A 25,109-nucleotide genomic window follows, 5' to 3' on the forward strand; every position below is an offset into this window, starting at 1 on the left:
TCTGACTGACTTGACTCTGCTGAGGAGAGCTGGAGGGAAAAAAAGGAAAAAAAAACGAAGAAAAAAAAGCCATATCTGAGGGGTTTGAGGGGAGGATTTGCACAAAGTTTCCCAACTGTCCCGACCCGAGGAGGCTCCGGGGGGGTTGACTGGGAATCGATTTCACCGGTAATGAACACAGGAGTTATTAGTCCGTTGTTAATTAACTGTTTTGTTCAGTGTGTCTGAGAGCACCGTCGTCCCAACCGCCGGAAGTCTGCATGAAGCTGCGTCTCCTACAGTAGCGACGGCGTCGACGTTTTTTTTCTGTCTTCGTTTTTTTTTTTATTCGAGACTTTTTTTTTTCTCTTTTTTTATTTTCTCTCAGCGAGATGAGCAGGGAGTGAGGAATGGAGGCGTAGCGAGCAAGGCTGTTTGTATTTACTTAGCGGCAAGCTAGTTAAGCATATCAATATACAGGCCTCCTTGTATCTAGCTAAAGCAAGCCAGCGAACAAAAGGAGAAAATTAATGGAGGCAAGTTAGCTAGCTCCCCCTAGTCTTGTTGCGTTAACCAGCTAACGCTAGCCATGTTTGTTTACAACCCAGATATCTCATTAAGCTCTTGGCAGCTGGTTAGGTGCAGTGTAACACCTCTATGCTGAGTGCTTTGCAAGGGGCTTCCTGTTTTAAATGATTTATGACAAATTCGTTTTAACAAGAATTATAATCTATCACTGCTAACGTCAGCCCGCAGCTAGCAGTACAACAGTTTTGGAGCCAGCTAGTGTCCTTCGTCAAACATGGCTCTCAGAGCACTAAAACATTGACTTTGTATTACACTAATAATGGCTCTAAATTGTCAGATAGCTGCAGCCTGTGGAAAATTAATTAATTTGCCTTAGAAGCTTGTCCAATCATGTATTTGTAGATAGTGGAGGGGGGAGAGGAGGCTCACGAAAACAACATAAAACATGCCTTGAGTTATGCACTGAATGTTTTGCATGAAATATATCGTTACCTCAGTTGTTTCAGAGTTTAACGTTATTTTATAAGTGTATTATGTTGTTATGTTGAAGTTAATTTTCCATGGGCATATACTCCCCTAAAGAATTTAACAGTTATTAGTTATACTAAATATCAGTTCAGCATTACTAATAATAACATGCTTGCTTTTCTTGGTATGTGAGCAATGTGGCTATGCATGGCATTCACAATCTTCACATGCATACAGAAAACCAAACCTCAAAGCGTATTTCACGCTTGGTCTGTAACAGTAGTAGAGTATGTGGAAATAAACTGCAAATGCATGCCAAAATAGAACAATGAAACTATGAAACTTCCCTCTTTGTGCTACAGAAAACATGTTGCCTATGTGTCAGTGGGAGATGATCGGGAAACAGAAGATCAGAGGTTTGATAATGAAAAGATAAACAGTAGTCTTTTAAACAGTGAGTGTTGTCTTCAACAAACCATATGCATTCTCAGAGAGAATTATTTTCAACCCCTACTGTACTAGCATCGAGTTTGGAAGGACATGCCTCTGTGTTAAATTTTCCAGGCGATAAATAGTTACATTTTGACACAGCATTGGGTTGCACTCCAAAACTAGACTCAACGCTGATGAAGTAACCACTCAAAGATTGTGTAATTTGTTAATCGCAATGCAAACTGTGTAGGAGACTAGTGAGGAAGTGCATGGGCTGTGTTACAAAACATTATCAAAAGCCTCAAAGACTGATTATCATCATTTCTCAACTCTTGTCTCTTCTATCCTCCTGTAGATTTTTGTTTTTTAAATATTCATTCCCCCCCCAGGGATTGAACATCTTTGACTGATTCCTTTCACATCCTCTTCTCTGTAAATATGGTCAAATATGATTTAAAAAAAAGAACTGAACATCATAAACCTAAAAGCATTTGCCTTCAAACAGTCAGTTGTGTGACAGCCATCTTTAACTTCTGGACTGGAATCCCTTAAAACAATGGTTACTTGCCTAGCAAAGTGGCTGATATAGTAGACACCACAGTTTACCAGCCACAATTAAAATGTAGAAGCATACTGTAGGCTGATAGGGCTCGTACTCAACACTGATCCTGAAACCTGTTCAGTGTCTCAGCAAACAGAGGAGAGGATCGTAGATGGAAACAAACTAAGATGATTGAAATGCAGCCACGCATGGTCTCGTTTCACATGAAAGTAATAAAATTAAAAAAAAATAAGAAGGAGGAAGAGGAGGAGGACAGGTGTTTTCTAAGTGTGTTGCTTTTTAATTACAGAAATAATGGACGATTCCCATTTCAACTCATCATACTTTTGGTCTCCCGTCCCCACTGTACAAGGACAGGTAGAGACAACCTTATTGTTGGAATTGTCTTGAAATACACATGGTATAGTGGTATGTGCTGTCAAAAGATACCCAGGAGGAGATTATCATACTGACTGTTTATGGAAGTACTTCAAACATGACATAACACCAGACAATCGTTTGACCCTGAACATGTAATAACACAACCGAACAATGCTCGCTTAGTCAGTGAAGTTGGCTTAATCTCACATAAAAGTTATTTGAACATGAGTTCTTGACATGGGGAGGGTTCACTCGATCACATGATCACTCCTGTCCCTCTCATCTCTTCAACCCCTCTTTGGTCCCTTTTCTTCGGTTCCTTTTTGCATCTCACATTGCCTTCGTTCTCTCTTCTCTCCCATTTCCTTCTCATCCGCTGTCTTCTCCCTACATGGATGTAACTCATTATCAACTCCCACCCTTCGCCCTCCCCATCCTGCTGCTAACTTAAACTTTTTCTACCACCGTCTTCCCCCCGTTATCCCCCTGCTTTGTCTTCTTCCCCTTTCTCTTCTTACTTTCTTTGGCTCTTTATCACACATTTTCTGTGTTACCTTTTATTGCCTCACCCATCTTCCTTGTCGCCTCCATCACCTCCGTCTGCTCCTGTTTTTTTGCCCTTGATTCCTGTTCTCCACCCTTGTATCTACCTACCTTTCCATCCTTGCCTCTTTATTCTCTTTCCTCCTCTTATTTCCTTTCTCTTCCTTTTCATCTTCTTCCAATCTGCCTGGCCTTCCTACTTCATACACATGGCTCACCTTGTTTACCGTCGTACCACTTCACTTTTCTTCTCCTTTCTTTCTCTCTTTCTTTCTTTACACCTCACCTGTCTTCCTCATCTCTCATGGCCTCCTTCCCCGTGCATTTCAACCTTCATCTTCCTTCCCTGTTCTCACTTCCTCTTACCCTACATCTCCCAATGTTTTATCCTCACCCATCTCGCACTCTTTTTCTCTTTATTACTTCACCCTTCCTCCTTTCATTCCTCTTACCACCGGCCCGCCCCTCTACTCATCCCTATCTAGATCGAGAACGCCATGTTCCTGAACAAGGCAAAGGAGCAGCTGGGTCCAGAGAAGACCAACGTGCCCTCCTACTCTCACTCCTCTGCGTCTACCACCTCCTCCCCCCACTACCCCACGGCTGTGCTCGCCCTCCCTGGCTCAGTGGACGCAGGGTCCGGGTTGCGGTTGGTCCCCAAACAGGAAGGAGGTGGGAGCACAGCAGGACTAGGTGGGGCTGGCGGCATGAGTGCGCTCGGGGGACACCTGCACCAGTCGCACGCGACCCAGAACATCACCGTTGTGCCTGTTCCCTCGACAGGTATCATGACTGCAGGTGAGTCTTTTTTTTCCTGCCTAATCATGGCATCCACCACTCCATTTTACATTTCTGTATCATCATATCATATTTGTTTGTTGGAATCACTATAAGATGGGTGCATGTGAGTCAGGAGGAACACCATAAATATTGAACTGCAGCTGCTACAAATCTTGATCTAAACAGTTTTCCTTCTATTAATAAAAGTCTTAGGGCCCTATCTTGCACCCGGCGCAGCGCAAAGCCCGACGCAAGTGTCTTTGCTAGTTTAAGACCGACACAGTTGTCAGTTCCCCGTCCAGCACCCGCGTCGTTTAAACAGCAAATGCACCTGAGGCCATTTTTGCGCCCGTAGGCGTGCTGGTCTTACAGGGAGGTGTGTTCAGATGCATTCTTGGCGTGTTGCTATCTTGAGGCAGCGAGAAGTGATCGCGCCATTGACCATCAAAAACTTGGTCTAAAGTCAACAGCGCAGCATTTCATTGTTATTTTAACAGCGAATTAGTAAAATGCGCCTAGGCTTATGCATAGCACGCACACACTATGCTTGTTACACACACACGGGGAAGTGCAGCAGCACACAAACATGCAAAAGATTACAAATAAAAATATTAAGGTGCAAATCGGCCATCATACTAGCAATGCGCCAAGGTACAAACGCGCCTGGCTTTTAAAGGGAATGGGAGATGACACTCTGATTGGTTTATTGCATGTTACACCCAAAACACACCTATGAATTAATGAAGACACTAAGTACAACTCTTTTGAACCATGCGCCCTTTTTTTCCGAAACTAAAACTAACTACTAAACTAAACTAGCAAAAGTGGATTTGGACACGTCCTAAACGCACCTGCGCCAGGCGCTTAGATCGTTAAAATAGGTCTCAGTGTCTAAGGGGCAGTCTAAGGTATATAGGTTGTTAAAGAATATTGATCTGAATCATTTGTTTACAATTAAGCATCATGACAAGTCTGTTAGTGCTGTGGTTTCGACCCTTATACCTAAGGTATAAGTATTTATATATATATATATATATATATATATATATATATATATATATATATAGGCTTTAAATATTGGTAATGAAGGTTATTTGGACAGTGTACCTATTGCTAGCTGCTTTTAGTAGGAATGGTATCCTAATGTAAAATGTTTGTTTTGACCAACAGCCAGATCACAGTTTCTCTTTTCCTCTTAGCCGGGTTAGTGATCACCACCCCTCAAGGCACACTGGTCCCCACTGCCTCCACGCAGTCATTTGTAGCTGGACACCCCACTGCCACTACCATGATAGTATCTGCAGTGCACCCCTCACATACAGGTAAAACACAGGCGCAGTTCACCGTCACTTCAGTCATTTCAACGTGTTATGTCAAACAGCAGTTAGTTAAAAACATGGTATAATTATGTCAGAGTTCTTTTTTACACACCTTTTTGTTTGAGGAATATATTAGCTTTTTCAGCAGTGCCTTGCTTTGCAATTCGCACAGTAAAATTCACAGCTAAAACCTGCCCACTGTACACATCGCTGGCCATCAAGCCGCTCTAGTGGATTAGGTGGGACTAAGCACATCACTCAAGGGCACCATGACACAAACTGATAGAAGAGAATTGATAGAATTATTATTAGTTTGATGTAATAAGAACCTGTTTTTCTGCAGTATTTTGAATTCACAACACATTTCCTCTCCTGAGGTGATTCCAAAATGAATCAAAGGACAGACACACAAATCTCATTTCATTTGAATTCTTGTTTTCCACCCACCATTTATTTATTTCTGACTTTTTCTGTGTTGTGACATTCATACAGAATGCAAGCGTACACACACGTGCATGCTCTTTTGTAAGATTTGGTATTGCTCCTGACCAAGGCAGCACCCCCATCATAACAACTCATGTATGTGACGTGTGGGACCGATTTTGTCAGATTTTTCCATGTAATGGATGCTGTCTTCACACGGCACTCACCTCCTTTCCCTTCCTTTCTTTTTACTTCTCTCTTGTTTCCAGAGAAGAAGCAGGACATTGCTATCCCTCCTGCAGTTGTCATGCCCACTCCATCAAAGCGAGGCAGGAAGAGCAAACAGATGTTGGGCAGAGTGGGTGGGGTCCTCCCTCCAGGAAGTGATGCACTAATATTGGCACACCTCGCTGCTGGTGGACAGGTGAGGGTCTGATGTATTCTTTGATTATAGTCGTTTGACTTTAGCTGTCTACACAACATGGATTGTCGATGTTTGTGCCTTTAATCATAACTAATATGTTGTTGTTGTTTTAGCACCACAACGCTGACCCATACGACCTGTCAAATGATGAGGATGAGCATACCAACAAAGATGGACCCAAATCCTACAGGTAGTTGAAACCTATTCAGAGAAAAGCATTGTTGTTTTTGGCATCATAGATTTTTATTGAACATTTAGAACAGGTCACCTGCTGAAACAGACACTATAGACTCCGTTGTCAGCATCATTTCAACGCTTCCCATTCTTTTCTATGGGAGCAGCCATGCAATGCATTCTGGTAGCGTCGCAGGGACTTTGGAGAAGCGGGGCTTTGAGTCACCGGCTCCTCATTTGCATAAAGTTGAATCCAGGCAACTTTATGCAAATGAGGAGAGGCCGGCTCAGCTCGATGCCTCTAAAAAGCTGACGAAAATCTTTTAAACTGACCTTTGTCAATCTGAAATAAAACAGATTCAGCTACTGCATAGCCTATTTCTGGATTAAAATGTTTTCAGAAACACGTTTTGGTGAACTATTTCCGTGAAATAAGAGATTGTATTCCGAACGAGCCGCCATTATGGTCGGTTTTGAAATCAGGAAGCAGCCAGCCCCACCTGTCGCGTTCGTCCAATCAGCTGCAGCCATCGCGGTTGTAGGAGGGGGTTTTCTTTGCTTGTCAGTGGTCATTAAAGAGAAACTGGTGGCAAGCCCACTAGTGTGCAGTGCTGGGAAGTGCTATAAGCCTACATTAAATCCCAATGAAGGTTCTCTTCTCTCTCTTACTCCTCACTTGCCAAGGTGTCGAATGTGTGCAGTGACGTTCTTCAGCAAGTCAGACATGCAGATCCACGCCAAGTCCCACACAGAGGCCAAGCCCCACAAGTGCCCCCATTGCTCCAAGTCATTTGCCAACTCCAGCTACCTGGCCCAGCACATCCGCATTCACAGCGGGGCCAAGCCCTACACCTGCACCTACTGCCAGAAAACATTCAGGCAGCTCAGTCACCTACAGCAGCACACACGGTACTGGACTGAGTGGTGTGTGGGTGTTGGTGTGTTTGTTTGCGCGCCTGCTTGTGCTTGTTGTTAAAGCACGTGTGTTGGCCTGTGTATGGTGACTGATGAAGGGAGGAAGGGGTGGTGAGTTGGGGATGTGTCAGAGTCTTTTGGGAGAGTGTTGACAGTTCAGAAATATCTGGTTACACAGTCTAAATGTCACCTTTGAAGGTACAACAATTGTAGGAAACTTAATGTATTTATCAATGAAGATTGGTTCCTTTCTGGTGATTAATGATCAGGACAGGACGGCAGCTTAATCATTCAATTTAACAGTTGCTTTGATCACTTACAAGCCTTTGCGGAATACAAAAGAGCCCGGGTTGATGCATGCTACAGCGTTTGGTAGAGGAGGTCAACTTACAGTTCCAGTTACCACCGAAATCTACCTCCGTTTAGCAGGTGGTGGCGTTAACTTTCTCATCCTGATGGTGATACTATCGCAAGCTTGGCTTATCATATTTATTCTATTTTCTCTGGATCCACCTCTGCTTTCACACAACTCCTTCAAAGATCCCCTCTTTTGTTTGAGGCACCTTCTGGAGACCTTTCACTTTTTTTTTTTTTTTAACCATTTCTGATGTTAAACCATCTCCATTAAAAAAGCAGTGAAAATAGAATTTTGGCTAAAATAACATTGAGGAGATAATGGCACTGTTTACAAATGACAAACCTGATAAATCGTGAAAATGTTGTCATCTGGAGAGTCGAGGCCCTATTTTGCACCAGGCGCAGTTGTCAATTTCACGCCCATCGCCCACGTCGTTTAAATAGCAAATGCACCTACGCCCATGGGTGTGCTGGTCTTACAGTGAGGTGTGTTCAGATGCATTCTTGGCGTGTTGCTATCTTGAGGCAGCGGGAAGTGATCGCGCCATTGACCAACAAAAACCTGGTCTAAAGTCAACAGCGCAGCATTTCATTGTTATTTTAACAGCGCATTAGTAAAATGCGCCTAGGCTTATGCACAGCGCACACACACTATGCTTGTTACACACACAGGGAAGCGCAGCAGCACACAAACATGCAAAAGATTACAAATAAAAATAGTACGGTGCAGATCCGTCATCATAATAGCAATGCGCCAAGGTACAAACGCGCCTGGCTTTTAAAGGGAATGGGAGATGACTCTGATTGATGAAGACACTAAGTACAACTCTTTTGAACCATGCGCCCGGCGCACGGACCCCTTTTTTCCGCCGTCAAACTAGCAAAAGTGGATTTGGACACGCCCTAAAGGCACCTGCCCCAGGCGCTTCACGCCGTGCACTTAGATCATTAAAATAGGGCCCTAGGTCTGTTATTTTAATCATACAAGTGTGAGTATACACATTGTGTACTAACTGTGTATGATAATTTCCTTTTTTAAGACAATACAAGCTCGTCTTTGCCTTTGCCATTCTTTTACTGCCCTGAGTCAGCCCACATGTTTTATACACCCTCATGATCATATTTCCAAAACAGATAAAGCTTGTATTACACGTAAGTATGGTGACGATGCCGTCAAGACTCTGATAAATGTTTTAATTTTACATTTGACCTTGTCATTCAGCTCCCATATGTTTTCATTTCCCTTATTGCCATGCCCTGGGGCTTCTTGGGGATTCAGGCCATTCATTTTAAACAGGAAGATGCGCTCCACTGGCCTGCCACTCATCTTGAATTTACATTTCAATTTGGCTACAGCAAAGCCAGACATTCATAGACACACTCACACTGCACTCAAAGCAGGGCACAGCAATGGAGAGAGAGACTGCGAGAGAGAGAGAGAGAGAGAGAGAGAGCGAAAGAGAGAGAGAAAGAGAAAAGCATGACTGTGCCTGCTGTATGTTTTTGTTCTGTGTTTTCACAACTCAGACACAGCACAAAGAGCACACTTTCAAACCTAGTGATTTATGATCAACGGATCCCAGATCCTGTTAACTTTAACGCATGATTTGGTCTTCAGTTTATTGTGAAGTTTGGTCATGCTGTAGTTTAAAAATCTCTCGCTGTTTCTCTCTCTGTTTCTCTCCCTCCACCTCCTCACCCCTCCAATCCTGGTTGCCCGTGTTAGAAACCACACTGAGGCCAAGCCCCACAAGTGCCCCCACTGCTCCAAGTCGTTTGCCAACTCCAGCTACCTGTCCCAGCACATCCGCATCCACACCGGGGCCAAGCCCTACGCCTGCTCCTACTGCCAGAAAACATTCAGGCAGCTCAGTCACCTACAGCAGCACACACGGTACTGGTCCGGGCTGGGCTGGGTGGGTCTGAATGGCCGGTTGTGTGTTTATGTGTGCATGTATGGGGGCAGGTGTGTAGAGAGTTGACATTGTGGTTGTTTACATCGTTTTGCACTTTAGTTGGTGTGTGTGTGTGTGTGTGTGTGTGTGTGTGTGTGTGTGTGTGTCTAACATCTCTCAAATTTGGGGGGCATGCTGTGTAGTCGAGAGGTTTGTCACAGTATCTTTTTTTTAATAAATCAAATCTGAGTTGCCAAACTAAGACATTAAAGTGGCTTCATATCGAAAACAGGTTACCTATCAACCACAGCCAAAACCTGGTTTATAGTAATTTCCTGCCTTGGCTGGCTTAATGCTGTGCATTTTTTAATGATGCCACATTTGCCAGTCCAGAGCCGTGTTCCACATCTTCTTGCCTAATCATGGGTAAAGTGTGTCTAAAACCTTTTAAGGGGTACAAGTGACCACGGATGTTTTCGCAACTCCAATCTATACACGTAAAAATAAAACAACCTACCAAAAGGAATTGCCTTTTGGGGAAAGGTTAAGTAGGGGAAAGCAAGGGATTGAGCTACTAAGCTATGATCTTATTCAATTAAATAATGCAATTAAAATACCCTTAATATGTTTACTTTAGTTGATGTGATAGATGTCTAAGAAGGAATAAGCACACTGCATTTGAATTGGCATAACACTGCTGTATGTACAATATGTTGAAAACATGAATGCACCTCACTCGTTTTCATTTTCTTTCTCCAAGTGCAGCAGTATAGTATAATGTATATTGTAATGAACTAATGGTGTGCCTAACTGTGATTTTTCAGGATTCATACCGGTGACCGACCGTATAAGTGTAACCATCCTGGCTGTGAAAAAGCTTTCACTCAGTTGTCCAACCTACAGGTAAACACATTCACAGGTTTGATTCTTGCTACTGACCTGATGGCATAGTAAGACTTTGATTTGCCTACCTGTTCTTTCTCTTTGTTGGCAAAAACGTGAACTTTATATTTAGGTTCCATGAAAGCTTCGGAAAAAAATCTGTCTTAAAAGAGTTTAAAATGTTTCCAGTGAAGTCAAGATCAAGCTATGTTCTTATTGGCCCATCAAATTATTTTTTCCACTGTTTGAAGAATAAAAGTTTGTTAAAAAATATAACATCAAATGGCTCTTAAAGATATTTTTGTGGTACTGTCAACATCAGATTTTGAAGCACTGTGTGTTTGGAAAACATTATTTATTGATTGATTGATTGGGCTAATGTCAGTAATTCTTCTCCCCACAGTCTCACCGTCGGCAGCACAACAAAGACAAGCCGTACAAATGCCACAACTGTAACCGTGGTTACACAGACGCTGCCAGCCTGGAGGTGCACCTGTCCACACACACCGTCAAACATGCCAAGCTGTTCTCCTGTGGCCTCTGTAACCGTTCCTATACCTCAGTAAGCTCGCAGACTTGTCAATCACACATCAGACCTAATATTCACACAATGTGCTGACTCTGGTCTTACTCTGACAAAAGAAGACGCATACGGACAGAGTTGACAGAATATACAGGATTAGAGAATGAATGTAGTTCTGACATATTGTCTTCTACTTCTCTCTCTCTCACCAACTCTAGGAGACGTATCTAATGAAACACATGAGGAAGCACAACCCCGACCCGCTAACAGTGGCAGCGACAGTAGCTGCTCAGCAGGCCCAGGGCCTTACGCCAGGCGGAGGCAGGGGCCGAGGCCGCGGCCGAGGGAGAGGTGCTGGTGGAGGAGGTGTGGGCAGAGCGGGCCAGCTCCAAAGCCAGACCAACCCTAACAACAACACCCAGAACCCTAACCCTGGGCCCCCAGGCAGCTACCAGCAGCCCACGGAAGCTGTGGTCCAATGCCCGTTTGACCTGCACCAGTACAAGACGGTGTCAGCCGGCGAGATCCAGTACAAACCAGTCACTGTGGCGGACCTGCCAGTGGCCCACAAAGACCTCTGCCTCACCGTCTCCACATCAGCCATACAGGTGGAGCACATGAACTCATAGGCTGCGTCTTTCCGCTCTGTTCATGGAATTACTAATTGCATCAGCAGTGTAAAAAGATCCATACAAGTAAAGTTTAACTGTATTCAGTATTATAGTCTTCTTCAGCAGGGAAAAAATGGCTTATAGGGTGGAAAACTTTACCAATGTGATGTTCAAATACAGTATACAAGTAAAATTCACCCAATGCCAGGTCTTTTCCTTCGTTCTAAGAAGCTCTAATGCCGAGTACAACATTAAATTACTTGTTAGAACACAGATATTTTACAATGTGCTTCTCGATTCCTGAGCCCACTTGTGCCAAGGATCTCTTAGTAGAAATGCTGGTCTAGGACACACTGATAAAGTAGTTTATTATACCTCAGACTGGAGCCACATTCCTCCAGTTTGTGAAGACTTAAACAAAACATAATCTGGATCACTTTTGGCTTTTATATCATTATGAATGAGATAGTAATTAAATCCAGACCTGAATTAATTCACCTTTTTTCTCAACTATAGGTCAATAGATCAGTGATCAACTTACTTGCTTTGTAAAACACACTTAACACACTGATCCAAAACCAGCAGTCCTCCTCGGAGTATTTTGATAAAAGAGGCTCACTGGTGACCCTTCTCTGTTTTTTTTATTGCATTGTTTGCAATAGGCACCATTGGAGGATGAAGATGTAAAATTATCTGTAAAATTAAAAATGACACTACTCTCTGCACAGTTACGGTCCAGAGAATGGTGACATTTTTGAACACAGTCAGATCACATTAATCTGAACATACTCCATTATTTAGTTCAAGCCAAAACGAGGGGGAGAAACAAGACAAGAAATCAATGAGGGAAGACTGTAGGGAAAGAACTAAGTAAATAAGTTTGAATTTGGCTTTTGAATGACATCTCTGACAACAGAGAAGAGGGGCAGGAGAAAGAAAATGAGGTATATTATTGGATCGGGCTAAAAGCTGGGGCTGAATCTCAAAGTGTTCACTTTATAAATCACAATGTCCTTATTTACGCTCACCTCCCCTCAGACAGTGAGGCGTTGAGGAACCAACTTTGTCGGAGCCCAAAGTATTGATCAAGAGAGACGGACCTGTTCAAGAATGCACTAAATACGAATCTGCAGCAGAGTGAGATGAAAAAAATAAGAGAGAAAAGGGGGGTTTGTGGGGTGGGAGGGATCATAAAGAAAGCACTTGATGAAGCTTGTACTTCATGTCTATGTTTGTCATTATTGTACTTTTTTTTTTTTTTTTTTTTTTTTTTTTTTAAATATATTATATGTATGTATTTTTCTACCAACCGAAACGTGTGAAAACTCAGAGAGAAAGCAAAGTGATGCATGAATGTGAAGGGAACAGAGAGAAAAAGTCCTAACAGAGTTTTTTTTTTGTCCTATTTTGTTTTGTTATTGTTCAAAGAAAGACAGTCTGCTATTCTCCAATAGTAGTAAAGACAGCCCAACTTGTTGGAAATAACGATTGTGTGATAAAAATGGCTGATAGGTACTGTTATCAATCTTTTTTTAAAAGAACTTTTCATACATATTATTACTACTTTTCATTATACCTATTGCAAATGTTATCCACATTATCGATCTGAGGCATTATTGTATTGCAGTATGCTGTACATAAAATAGATAGAAAAGACTTTTTCATCTGTAAAAGGGAAGTACGTCCTGTGTTAAGTGTATATGAAATCTAAAGGAACTCAAATTAACAAGTACCAAATCACTGTCTGTGTCCCAGGTCACCTTTAGTGCTGAATGGACCATAACCTCAATGTTCAACAAAGTCTGCAAATTTGGATTAAAATCCAGGCCTGAGAAAATATTTGTTCTCTTTCTGTAATGTACGATGACTTAACATTTCCTGTAGTTTGTACCACGCTCGCCCGTTGCACGTGGTGATATTCATTCGAATTATGATGTAACCTGAAATGGTTTCGTCAAGTTAACATGATGTTTAATTTGTAGGAATCATTAACAGGGACTGTTGTTAGGCTTATTAGACAAGATTGTTGTGGCACTGTGCAAAAGTGAACTACTGCAACCTAAAAAAAAAAACATGAAACATGACGTGGGACGGTGACCTGGGACACTGCTGCCATGTTTTTGTGCATAAGCTATCTCTACCCAATCAAAATGTTCAAGCAGTCTAACAAATGGCTGCTTGTCTTCATGTATACTCTGTGTATTCCATTGTCTTTTTATGAAAAATAACAGATTCTCAATATTCTTGTTATTGTTATTACTGATACTCCTAATTACAGTGCAGTTATTAACTGCCCTCTTATGCTACACTCTTGCAGACTGTATGCACAGTTACACCTTTTGCTCATCTTCCCTTAAGGAGAATAAAGTTGGAAAACAGTTTATGATGAAAAAAACACAATTGTCAGATTTTTTTTTTTTAAATCAAGACTGTGTGGTACTAATACGTATGTATATTTATATGTTTTGTTTTTTTTTTACTGATTTGATCAAATCTGAGGCCCAAGTTGTGTCTGATTTTTTTTTTTTTTTTTTTTTGAGTAAGAATTGTAAACGCCCTGTTGAATTGACACACAAGATGAGAAAGATCACTTTTTTTTCTGAACAGGTAATAAAGTCTATGGTTACAGCCTTGTGATTTGGTCATTTCAACAGCCAGGGGCTCAGTGGAGTATGGTTGTTCCATGGTGGTTAACAACTGTTTGGAAAGCAGTTAACAATGTAAGGGGATCCACATGCTGAGAAGGGAAGAGTGTCCAAGACAATAACTTCCACAATTAAAGTTAATGTTTGGACAAGTGAAATTGTGCTGTAAAAGAGAAAGAAATATATATTTTTATTGGCCTACCAAACACAGTGAACCACCAGGTTTGTTATGAAGAAGTGATGCAGTGTCTCAGTTTAGCAGAAACGTGGTGTTGTGAAACATTTTAACAGGTTTGAGGGATTATCAACACTACTCTAGTGTAGATCATCATCTGCTATAACATTAACACGCAAATATCTGATCAAAGCCTCTGGAGGTTTGATATTTTGTGTCGTGGTTTATGTAAAAGCAAATGAACTACAGATAATTTACTGGCCTAGAAAGCAAGTAAAGAGCTGGCATAAACACTACAGCATGCAGGCAATGTAATAAATAAATATATATATATATATATATATATATATATATATATATATATATATAAGCACACCCCATTACATCAAGAAAGCCTATTCAATGTGAAAAAATAAAAAGCCAGGATAGTTATGTAAAAATGTTTTAGAAAGATGGTGTAAGTAAAGGAGGGAAGATTAAACATTCCGATTAATGAAATGATTCAATAATAGAAATTATATAAAAGAAGAATGACTAGTGAATCTAATTTCATTAGTGACGTAGCTAACAGTGTAGCATCATCGACTAGAATCTAGAATAGCTGTGCGAACAGCACATCAACTGTCCCACCAGAGACAATAACACATTGGATCACTGCTACACAGTTCTTAAAGGGACATACCACTCTGTTCCCCGCGCAGCTCTTGGTTGCTCTGATCATTGCTTGATTCATCTCATTCCCACTTGGACGGTGACCTGGACGAACTTACTGACACTGTGACATCCTACATTAGTTTTTGTGAAGGAGTGTGTGTGCCACTGCCAACAAAGACTTTCCGCAACTTCAACAACAATAAACCATGGTTCACTGCAAGACTGAGGCAACTCCGCCAGGCCAAGGAGGAGGCCTACAGCAACGGAGACAGGACTCTGTATAAAACACTCAGAAACACATTATATTATTGTTATATTATAACTCATAGTCCCTTTCCCGACCGGAGGGATTTTTGCAGTTCCTAGAACATAACGTTCCTAGAACCCTTTTTTTCTCGTGTTATGACTGGACCAATTTGGGGATTATTAAGTTCCTCTGACTGCAGTTCCTGTAACTCTTTCAGCTCCTACTTCAGGGCCAGGGTCTTTTCCCTTTTCCCTTTCTCCTGCGCAGCGTCAGCAGGCTGGCACCCAGGCAGGAGGACCTGTGATCAACCCTTTTTTAAAGATGTGTGTGTGTGTGTGTGTGTGTGTGTGTGTGTGTGTGTGTGTGTGTGTGTGTGTGTGTGTGTGTGTGTGTGTGTGTGCGTGTGTGTGTGTGTGTGTGTGTGTGTGGTTTCTGCACTTAAAATAGTAAACTTAAATAGTTTTGCCGCACATATGCACTTGTAAATAGTTCATATGCACATGTAAATAGTTATTCTTGCACTTGCACAACTTTGCTCATGATGCCCATTCAATTTGCCAGTGTAGGCCTTTTGTGTTCAAACAGCCATCTAATCACACCTGTTGACATTCTTGTGAAATTTTTGTGTTATCATCACAAAAGGTCACTCCCTTACCCCTCCTACCAGTTCCTATGGCCAGTGCGAATGCAAATGGATAAACCGGTTTTGGGGGAGAGAAGTTAGTAGAACTGAACCCCCACCACTCACCTGGCTACCCTACAATTCGGACAGCTGAAAAAAATCATTGGTGCCCCCCTGCCCTCCCTCCAGGACTTGTGTACACTGGTAGGACCAGGAAGCGAGCACAGAACATCACCAAAGACCCCACACATCCTTTTGCTCATCTTCCCTTAAGGAGAATAAAGTTGGAAAACAGTTTATGATGAAAAAACACACAATTGTCAGATTTTTTTTTTTTAAATCAAGACCGTGTGGTACATATGTATATTTATATGTTTTTTTTTTTTGTTTTTTTTTTAACATCACCAAAATACCCCACACATCCTGCACACACTCTCTTTAACCTCATCCCCTCTGGCAGGCACTACAGATCCCTGTGCACAAAAACAACCAGACACAAGAACAGCTTCTTTCCTACTGCCATCACTCTACTGAACAAGTGGTCATCCCCACTTTGGCCACTCACCCACTTCTCTACATATTACATACTTATCATTCCAATATGCATCTTGCACACTACATTGCACTATTACTTTTTGCACTCTACATCCCACACCATGTGTACTTGTCTTGATATTATGTCTTATTTGTATATTTGTATATTATGTTGATATGTGCCTATATGTATATTGTTGTCTCTATTGTACAGTATGTGTCTATATTACTATTTGTCTATGTGGGTGGTTGACGTTTTAGGCTGAAAAAAGTTTTTGAAAAAAAAATCAGATATTAGGCATGGAAATCACTTAGTCCTGTTGTACTGACTCTCCCATTCCCATAAATATCTATGATATTTTAGATTTTGTATTGGAATTCATATTTACTCACTTTTATGTGAGTTAATGTATCATAATCTTCTATCATTACTTCATCAAGATCTAGCATTTCCTTGTGCAAATGTATTATATTTTACAGGATATTTTTTTCATCAATACACAAAGTATAAAGCATTTGTCCTCAATCTTTCAATAGGCTTCATATTAATTTTGACATACCTTGATATAAAAGAGAGAAAATGCTTGTGACTTTTACTGACCCTATTTCATAACTGTTCCATTGAGATTTGTATGATTTAGACCCCAAAAGCCTTTTTATTTTCATAATTTCTTGATGTCACACCAAATTATATGGTGTCACGCCATATGATAAACCACACCACATAACAATCTGTTAATGCAAAAATGTGTATTATATGTATTTCACAAACAACAAAAGACAGTTTAAGACAGGAATATCACGTAAAGGTTCACTGTTAAAAATCACAACTATGTAAAACAGAATGCCACCAAATATTGTATAGCACTTGGGTTCCCTGGTTCAAAATATTATGCCTGGACTTTTAAAACAGCAGACTTACAGGTAGACATCTGTGGTATTAATATGTACTTAAATAAGGGGAAAATATATTAATTAATTAATTGGTTTTATTCAAAATCAAACTTTATGAAATGGGCTTGGGACAGTCACACCATATGAGCTTTTCCTGGTTTGGCTGAAAATTGTGAAAAACAGGAATATGACCGGCATGAATGGTCTGTATGTTAATATAAAACAGCTTTTATGAACAATATAACCACATTTATTTGCAGATTAGACATTTCGTTACTTATGTTTGACACTCAGGACCACAAAAAGGCCATGTCACGTCAACCAGCCATGTATTAGAGAGTTAACACCTACCGAAGTCAAATTCCTTGTGTATGTAAGTAAGCCAATAAATCTGATTCTGATTCTGAACTACGTGTATCCCGCCCAAGCGGGACACTCCGTACGCCGTACCAAGCATACATAAAGACGAAGGCGGGGTCTACGCTGGCTCAACCAATCACGGTAGCTTGTCCGAAGAACCCACCATAACAGTTTGATTTCAAAATTTTAAATTCAAACGGCCGGAGAGCGGAGACAGACAGAGGATTGGAGACAGACACCCTTTTTCTAAAACTCAACTTTAGTTAAGGTAAATGTTTTGATAATTTTTAGCCAATTGTTTCGTTCATCTCGTTTTAAAGGGGGGTTGTAAAACTCTGCTCAGTAACGATACAAAAACGATAGTTCCTGTAGTTTAACGTAACTATTGACATTTTATGCTGAAGCTAACGGCAACTACTAGCTAGCTATCTAGCTAACGTTAGTGATAATAACATGAACGTTGGTTTGTCAGTCAGTAACGCTAATGGTTGTAGTTTTTCCTGCTTCATTGTGTTTCCCTGTTTCCTGGCGGCTGTTTCACAAAAGCAGAATTTATAAATCCAGGATAACCGGTAAAGCTTGGCTTGACCTAGCTAGCTAGTCTAATCAGGTTGGAAAGGACCTTTTTTTTAATCATTGCTGGGTATTTATTTCTCAGAGAAAGGGATGCTTATGCTAACGTTACCTCTAACTCAAATGTAATGGTAATACAAGAAAACCGGGGATAAATGCTCCTGGTTGAGATTCGTGTGACATGGAGATGTTGATGTTTTCTGTAATATTTTGTTTTTGTTTTGATCATATTTACCTCTTAACCCTCAACAGATCATGTCCCGCTTGCCAGTTAGTGCAAGTAAGAGGGCTCTTTCCAGCAGCAGCTCAGAGAATGGCCAAGACTTTGGGCCTGCTCAGGTTTGTACTAAAATTCATCTACATCGTTTAATTCTTTTGGCTTTACCCGTAATTCTCGGTCTGTCAGTTTTATTCTGCTGCTGAACCTCAAGCTGCTCTGCATGTAGCACTGCAAAGTAACCTGTTAAACAGCTCATAAATTCCGTCACACAGATGTTGGCCTATCACTTTTCCACATAAAATCTTAACAGTAAAATGGAGTTCTTCTCTTGGCCATGAAGCCAATTGTAATGTAATTATGTTGTACACTGTTAAGGCATGTTAAACAATTACACAAACATGTACACTGTAATGTAATAAAGAAGGTTAAGTTGTTGTTGTGACAGTGTCACATGGTGTTGATTAAAACTAAACTACAGTATCATTTTTGTTGGTGCTGTTTTATCAGGTTGCATTCAGTTGTCAAGCATTCATGTTGTTGACTCTATAATGGGAGTCATCAATAGAGCCTATATAATAGACTTGGTAATAGACTTGGTAAACATTTCTGTGTCCCTAAAATAAAAAGTAGGTTATAGTTACAGCCCCAAAAGTTGAAATATTGCTCTAGTTTTATGCTGGTGTTTTTTGTGTGTGTGTTTGCAGAAGAAGATATGTAAGGACAGAGAGACTGTTAAACCACGTGCTGCAGCTACAATCGTCGGTGGTAGGCGACCCGCTGTTGGACCAACCAAGGCACCTATTTGTAAGTCACTAGCTCTAACCTTTTAGAAACGAAAAACCTCTATTTACAAAAGTCAGAATGTAACAATACATATGAAATAAGGATCTATTCTTGAAAAGTGTAATCAAACGCATTATCAACCCTTCAGACAAAATCTATACCTCTCTTTCTCACGTTGTTCCCCACACAGCTAGGCCAGTCAGAGCTGGAGGAGCTGCCACTGTGGCTGTTGGTCCCTCCAGAGGTAAGATGAGCTGTCTGATTTGGTGATGGACAAAAGTGCATACGCTGCATACATTTCTGTCAGGATTTCAGGGAATGTGCATTTATTGAGCAGTTTATTTTGGGTATTATATGTAATGTAATTGTATACTTTTTATTGATCCCCTGTGGGGAAATTACAATGTACACTGTTTGTTAGAAATCCCTACACACAGGCCAATATAGACATAATTTCACATGTGGCATAGCTTACGAACTGGTAGTAAGAAAGTGCAGAAGTGCTTTGGATGTATCATAAGGCCGGGGTTTTTATCAAGGTAATAGATTCTGGTGTTGCATGAATGATTTTAACGTGATTTCTCATGTATTGTTCTTAACTATGTTCCTGTTCCATCAGGTGTCCTGAAACAAACGGTTGCATCCACTGTCCCAAAAGCAGGTGAGAGATCAATTCCACGAGGTTCTTGTTCCTTAGTAAATTATGACACACATTAAAAGTGATTTCATGTTTGTAGATAATGTAGTTAATGGCTTTATTTATGAAAGAGGAGAACTAGAGCTAATTGTCCTTTCTAACAAATGAAAAACCATGATTTGAAGATTGAGTGTAATGTAACTGTCTCTATGGAATGGCAAAACTGTGGATGACTGATTTTAATTTTTTGCCAACCTGTGGGGGGGGAGTTTTTAATGAATGTAGGATGAGATGTTCTCCAAGTGAATGATCTTATTTAGAGTAGGCCTTTTTCACAGCAGACACTTTTCACAGGTGTTACAAATAATATAAACGATGGCTCTGCTCTATTAAAGTGTCCTGGTGAGCCAGCATGCACAATACCAAGACTCAGCCACCATTCATTTTATATTCTTAACATCTGTGCTTTTCCCGTTGTGGCATTTCAAGATGTATTATGTAGAAAAGGCTTGTTCTGTAGTGGCCTGAAAGGAAGACGTGGGAAGACTTACACTTGTAAATGATGCTGTCGCGTACAGGTGTGGGTGGCGCCACCAAACGGCAACCATGGGACCTGAAGGGCAAGGTCAGCGACATGGAGGGCAAGGTCCGTAACTTCCAGACCAAGATCAAGTCTGTAAACCAGGAGAATGAGGTTCTCAAAGATACAGTGGTCCAGAGCCACACAAAAGTGGTTGAAATGGAGAAAACTCTTGCGAGGCAGAGGAACCAGATCAGGTACAAGGACCTTTTCATTTGGATAAAATTCATCATATTGTAGCGTTCCTGATTTGACGTTGGAACGATATTAAATGTCCATTTCTTTTCTGTGATTTCAGTGAGTATGAGAAGGAGCTGCAGGCGTTGTTGGGAGTCAGAGATAAGTTGGAGAAAGTGTCTGGAGACAAGAGCCTTCTTGAAAAGGAGCTCTCCAACTTAGAGGGAAAATACAAGGTGATGGAGACTCTCCGAGACAGCCAGGAGACAGAGCTGCAAACTCTCAAGGTATAAAGTCTGCTGCTGGAATAGCAACTAATACTGGTTATTTTGGGTGTGGTGTCAGAAGATGAAGAAGACATACCTTTTATTAATCCTGCAAGGGGAAATTCATTACATAATATGCCATTTGGCTAATTTTAGTGAAACTAGTGCCATACTAAGATAATTTAAAAAGAGATAATATGATGGCCATATTTTGGAACAGACACAATTTAGCTGTATCTTTGTCTTCTGTCTCTTTGCTGTCCAGATGAAGCTTTCAGTGCAGGAGTCGGCTCTGGCCCGCCTGCAGACGACCCTCACAAACACCGAGGAGGAGGTCTCCCGTCTCAAAGACACCGTGGTCCAGCAGAAAGATGAACTTCATGCCGGGGAGATGGAGCGCAGGCGGCTCCATAACACCATACAGGAGCTCAAGGCAAGTTACAATGTGGCGTAACAGCTCAACGCAGCCCAGTAACGGCACCTTTTAAAGGCCTTTCAGCTATTCCATGAAGTTCTTTCCCTTTTTTTTCTTTGTGATTTATTTTTGTACTTTGTTGTGTTGTTAGCACTAGACAGCCAAATCCTTGTGTGTCAAACAACCAAACAAATGTTACTCCTCTCACTGACTAATAATTTGTCAAACTGACTAATTTGTCCATCTGACTAATTCAGCAGAAATTCTCTTTTCATGCAGGGCAATATCAGGGTCTTTTGTCGAGTGCGCCCACTGGTGGAGGGAGGCCTCAGTAAGCACATTCAGCTCCCGGCCAGTGACAACAAGACAATTACACTGGCCAAAACAGAGGAGGTGAGAATCCTGTCGGCGTATCAGATCTATAAATAAAGGCATGTTGTTAAAGTTGCAATCTTAAAGATCTCCTGTTTGTTCTCTTTGGAGGCACCTTTGGCAATAAGTGGTAATTGCAGTTGTTTTTGGATCTTAGTTGTTTGTTTTTTTTTAACTCTGCGCTGCTTTTGATTTTTCCCGAGAATGTCATAAATCTCTGCCCTTTTCTTCTTTTTAGTCTCACACAGGCAAAACGTCTGATACTCAGAAGAATTACAATTTCAATTTCGACCGGGTGTTTGGCCCCCAGGCTTCACAACATGAGGTAAACAAATAAATACAAACTGTTTTTTAAAATAAGATGCACCTGAATAATTTGTGGCTGTTATTAAAAATCAAGTTCATGGTGATTTTGTGAACTTGTTATAGGTCTTCGAAGAGATCTCACTGCTGGTGCAGTCAGCATTGGATGGCTACAATGTCTGCTGCTTTGCCTATGGCCAGACAGGAAGTGGAAAGACGTACACCATGGAGGGAAGCGAGTACGACGACTACAGGGGTGTCATTCCCAGAGCTGTGAAGCAAATCTTCAGAGCAGCAGAGAAACTGGGAGCACAAGGCTGGGAGGTTAGTGTCTGACGTCTCTAATGGAGGTCGTGGTATTCTCCTTTGTCACTTTGGGGCAGCAGTACAGCAACAACATTGACATATCACCTTTTTATATTGATATGCCGCTGACTTGTCAGGAAACTGTTCAGGGGCTGATATACATATAAAGTTGTTACAGCGCAACATTTTAATTTTGTGGCGTGTTTGTGGCCACCTGATGAATGTAAGACCAACATTCATTTTTCTTTTAACTCTGTTTTTGGTATATCTGTCTCTTTAGCTGCTAAACGCTCCACTATGTATGTTAACTAGCTAGGTGGTTACTGTGTCGGTCTGCTTTTTGGTGATGAAAAGGTAGTGTACAGCAAGTTTTTAGAGATTTGTCTCTGAAAACTGCCTTCTAATGTGGCTCAAAACGACGCTATGAGAGCAGTCAGAGTAAACTAAAACGGTAAAGTTGTGGCCGGACAGATGATTATTCTCTGTAGGTTGATCACTACGAGTGACCCCCCCCCCCACACACACACACACACACACACACACACACACACACACACACACACCCTTTCACATTGTTTCCACATTGTCATTTCAAACATTGTTATAAAATTATAAACGATATCTGCTTTTTGTCTTGATTTCAGGTCTTTACTGTATTAGTTACTTGGTAATACTTTGTTTGTTTGCTGTTTACATCGTCACATCGCTGTAGATTTATTCTGTGTGCCACTGCTGATGCCAGCCACCAAACCAAGGGTGGTCTGTACGTTTAACTCCACAAACGTATATCTCTTATTTGCACTCTGGGACTGTGGCATGTTTGTTTGTATCTGTGGAGGAGATCCAGTATGACTAGGGAAAGTGAACAATGTTATTAAAGGTTGTAACCATTTCTGTTTTTATCTCAGTTTACCTTCACAGCCAGCTTTGTTGAAATTTATAATGAGACCCTGCGAGACCTCCTCTTCACCGGCAAGGCCAGCAAGAGGCCCGAGCACGAGATCAGGAAGTCGACCAACAACGAGGTGACGATCACCAACCTCACCTACCAAAAGGTGTCCAGCGAGGATCAGGTACAGCAAGCACATATATATCAGTCGCTTGAGTTACTTAACCAAAGAAATACTCTAGTATAATATATATCAGTTAACGATGTACGTGCCATGTTGTTTATACATTCTACTTCACAGTAAATAATCTATATGATCCCCTCCACCTGCCAGGTTCTCGGCCTGATTATGCTGGCCAATCAGAATCGCTCCACGGCCCAGACTGCCCAGAATGACCGCTCCTCTCGCTCCCATTCGGTCTTCCAGCTGGATATCGAGGGAGTGAACGTTGGCAGGGATGTCAAATGCAAGTGTGAGTATAATCTCGCTAATTATGCCTAAATCAGAAATGTGGTTTCACTTGTGTATTTAGAATATCAAAAAATCTGTGGTTAAGATGGGATATCTTGTTCAATTGTCTGAAATTGCTGCCATTTGTGCATACCTGATATGTGCTCTATTTATAAGGTTATTTTATTGTATATGTTTTTAATGTAGTTAAACCTGCTTTTTTCTTTTATTAAAGATGTCATTTGTTTGTTTTTGTGTGCATAGCCACTTTGTGCCTAGTGGACTTGGCTGGCAGTGAGAGAATGCTGAAGAGCCAGTCTCAGGGCGAGCGTTTTAAAGAGATGACGGCAATCAACGGCTCCCTGTCCAACCTGGGCATCGTCATCAGCGCTCTGGCCAACAAGGTCTGTAAGCAGCAGCCTGACTGAAAAACAACAATGCTGAGTTCAGAGAGGCTGTGAAGATAATACGGTTTATTTACATGGTACAAAATGCTAAACATTCATTTTGTTTCAGTATTCATTTTGTTTGTGACATAAATTGAATTTGTGTGTGTTCCAGGAGAGCTACGTTCCATACAGGAACTCCAAGCTCACCTACCTTCTGCAGGGCTGCTTGGGGGGAAACAGCAAAACGTGAGTTCTTCATCAACATAGCCTTGAGATTTCAGCAGATGCTGTGTTATCGTTTCTTCACAGTAAGGGGTGTTATCTAAAATTCAGAATATAACCACCATATAGCTGGTTACCTTCCAAATCAGGGCAGACAAATTATAACTCTGTTAGCTTTTTGCTGGTTCTTCTTACCCAGGGAAACTTATTTAGGAAAGGAGGGCTTTCTAACTTTTTAATACTTATTGTATTTCTGTTCTCCTCATTCCAGCCTGATGTTTGTCAACATTGCCCCAGAGCCGGACAGCTTTGGGGAAACCCTCAACTCCCTGAGGTTTGCCAGCAAGGTCAGTTGCATCCATGTTTGTTTTAATGTTCCTTCTTGATGAGACGGCTGGTATAAGATGACAAGAGTACATTGAGAACATGATGTGAAATTGGAGATAAAGTGAACTTATGTTACTGTATTAGCCAGGAAAGCAAAGAGAAAGTTGTTTAAGATACAGTTCAATTCTTCCTGCTTCTGGATCAAAAATGCCCCATCTAGCGATGTTCAACAGTTTTTTTTATTTTTTATTTTTTCTTCAAGTCTTCATCAGTATTACCATTTTCCTCAAATGTATTTTCCACCATTTCATTGAAATCTGTTGACTAGTTTGAACAAAATGACAACTAAAATGCTTTTAACACTGAATATGTCCCAGTATTAAACAATCTGAATGTAGCATTTCACTGTACCAACTTGGATTTTTGACATTTGATGTTTTGTGTTTCCTCTCTCTTTACAGGTGAACGACTGTGTAATTGGGACTGCAAGTGCCAACAGAAAGTAGACAGTGCTTAAAAACACTTTTAATTTTCCCATACTATTTACCAAAGTGCTCATATTATGCTCTTTCCCTTTCCTTTATTGTCTTATATATCTTTTTGTACTTATTATGGTTTATAAAGTGAAAAAGCCCAGAGTCCAAAGGGACTTACCATCTCAGACTGTTCTGTTGGTGTTTTACCAACAGAAAACACTGCTCCAAACAGCTCTATTGTAGTCCAGCCTTTACTTCTGTGACAAACGTGCGTCACTTTGTAACACATGTATAAAGCTCACCTAGCTGCTAGCGTGGCACGCCCTCATACTCTGCTTCTGACTGGCTAGTAGTCCTTACCTAGCTACTGCATGTGTGACTCCCAACAAAGATGGAACAGAAGTGTGAGGCCTCACT

At 41.1% G+C, this 25,109-nt stretch overlaps 2 protein-coding genes and 1 long non-coding RNA gene across 11 annotated transcripts in view; 2 read left to right on the plus strand and 1 right to left on the minus strand.

The window, feature by feature from the left end:
* Positions 1-13,803, plus strand: znf384a (zinc finger protein 384 a). 9 transcript variants are annotated; one of them, XM_031295565.2, is made up of 12 exons: positions 5-168; positions 1,338-1,391; positions 2,259-2,326; positions 3,358-3,670; positions 4,852-4,974; positions 5,664-5,818; positions 5,932-6,008; positions 6,677-6,901; positions 8,991-9,158; positions 9,984-10,062; positions 10,445-10,603; positions 10,783-11,193. In XM_031295565.2, exons 2-12 carry the CDS (start codon positions 1,343-1,345, stop codon positions 11,191-11,193), a joined length of 1,827 nt encoding a protein of 608 aa, XP_031151425.1. In that variant the 5' UTR covers positions 5-168; positions 1,338-1,342. The 9 variants fall into 9 exon arrangements, with proteins under 9 accessions (XP_031151427.1, XP_031151425.1, XP_031151429.1 ...); XM_031295568.2 differs by having other exon boundaries at positions 16-168; positions 1,338-1,429; positions 10,783-13,803; XM_031295566.2 differs by lacking the exon at positions 5-168 and adding an exon at positions 209-515.
* LOC116047070 overlaps positions 10,125-25,109 on the minus strand; it is a 22,721-nt gene continuing 7,736 nt past the window's right edge. Inside the window, exon 3 of the long non-coding RNA XR_004104308.2 lies at positions 10,125-10,135. This is a non-coding gene — a long non-coding RNA (uncharacterized LOC116047070). The remainder of the gene's footprint in view (positions 10,136-25,109) is intronic.
* On the plus strand, positions 17,463-24,998 carry kifc1 (kinesin family member C1). Its single transcript, XM_031295572.2, has 17 exons — positions 17,463-17,574; positions 18,132-18,218; positions 18,804-18,903; positions 19,073-19,126; positions 19,502-19,543; positions 20,098-20,296; positions 20,398-20,563; positions 20,808-20,975; positions 21,237-21,350; positions 21,568-21,654; positions 21,759-21,956; positions 22,847-23,011; positions 23,162-23,300; positions 23,543-23,682; positions 23,840-23,913; positions 24,161-24,236; positions 24,678-24,998. The coding sequence occupies exons 2-17, from the start codon at positions 18,135-18,137 to the stop codon at positions 24,720-24,722; spliced, it is 1,851 nt and encodes a 616-aa protein (XP_031151432.1). The 5' UTR covers positions 17,463-17,574; positions 18,132-18,134; the 3' UTR covers positions 24,723-24,998.

The sequence above is a fragment of the Sander lucioperca genome, chromosome 14 (assembly GCF_008315115.2).
Source record: "Sander lucioperca isolate FBNREF2018 chromosome 14, SLUC_FBN_1.2, whole genome shotgun sequence".
Taxonomy (NCBI): domain Eukaryota; kingdom Metazoa; phylum Chordata; class Actinopteri; order Perciformes; family Percidae; genus Sander; species Sander lucioperca.

Excerpts from the sequence above, each read along its gene's own strand:
- znf384a (XM_031295564.2), top strand. The coding sequence starts at position 1,312 with ATGAAACTTCCCTCTTTGTGCTACAGAAAACATGTTGCCTATGTGTCA. Across the intron at positions 3,671-4,851 it reads GACAGGTATCATGACTGCAG|CCGGGTTAGTGATCACCACC; the intron begins GTGAGTCTTTTT and ends TTTTCCTCTTAG. Across the intron at positions 10,604-10,782 it reads GTAACCGTTCCTATACCTCA|GAGACGTATCTAATGAAACA; the intron begins GTAAGCTCGCAG and ends CACCAACTCTAG.
- kifc1 (XM_031295572.2), top strand. The coding sequence starts at position 18,135 with ATGTCCCGCTTGCCAGTTAGTGCAAGTAAGAGGGCTCTTTCCAGCAGC. Across the intron at positions 23,914-24,160 it reads TTGGGGGGAAACAGCAAAAC|CCTGATGTTTGTCAACATTG; the intron begins GTGAGTTCTTCA and ends TCCTCATTCCAG. Across the intron at positions 24,237-24,677 it reads CCCTGAGGTTTGCCAGCAAG|GTGAACGACTGTGTAATTGG; the intron begins GTCAGTTGCATC and ends CTCTCTTTACAG.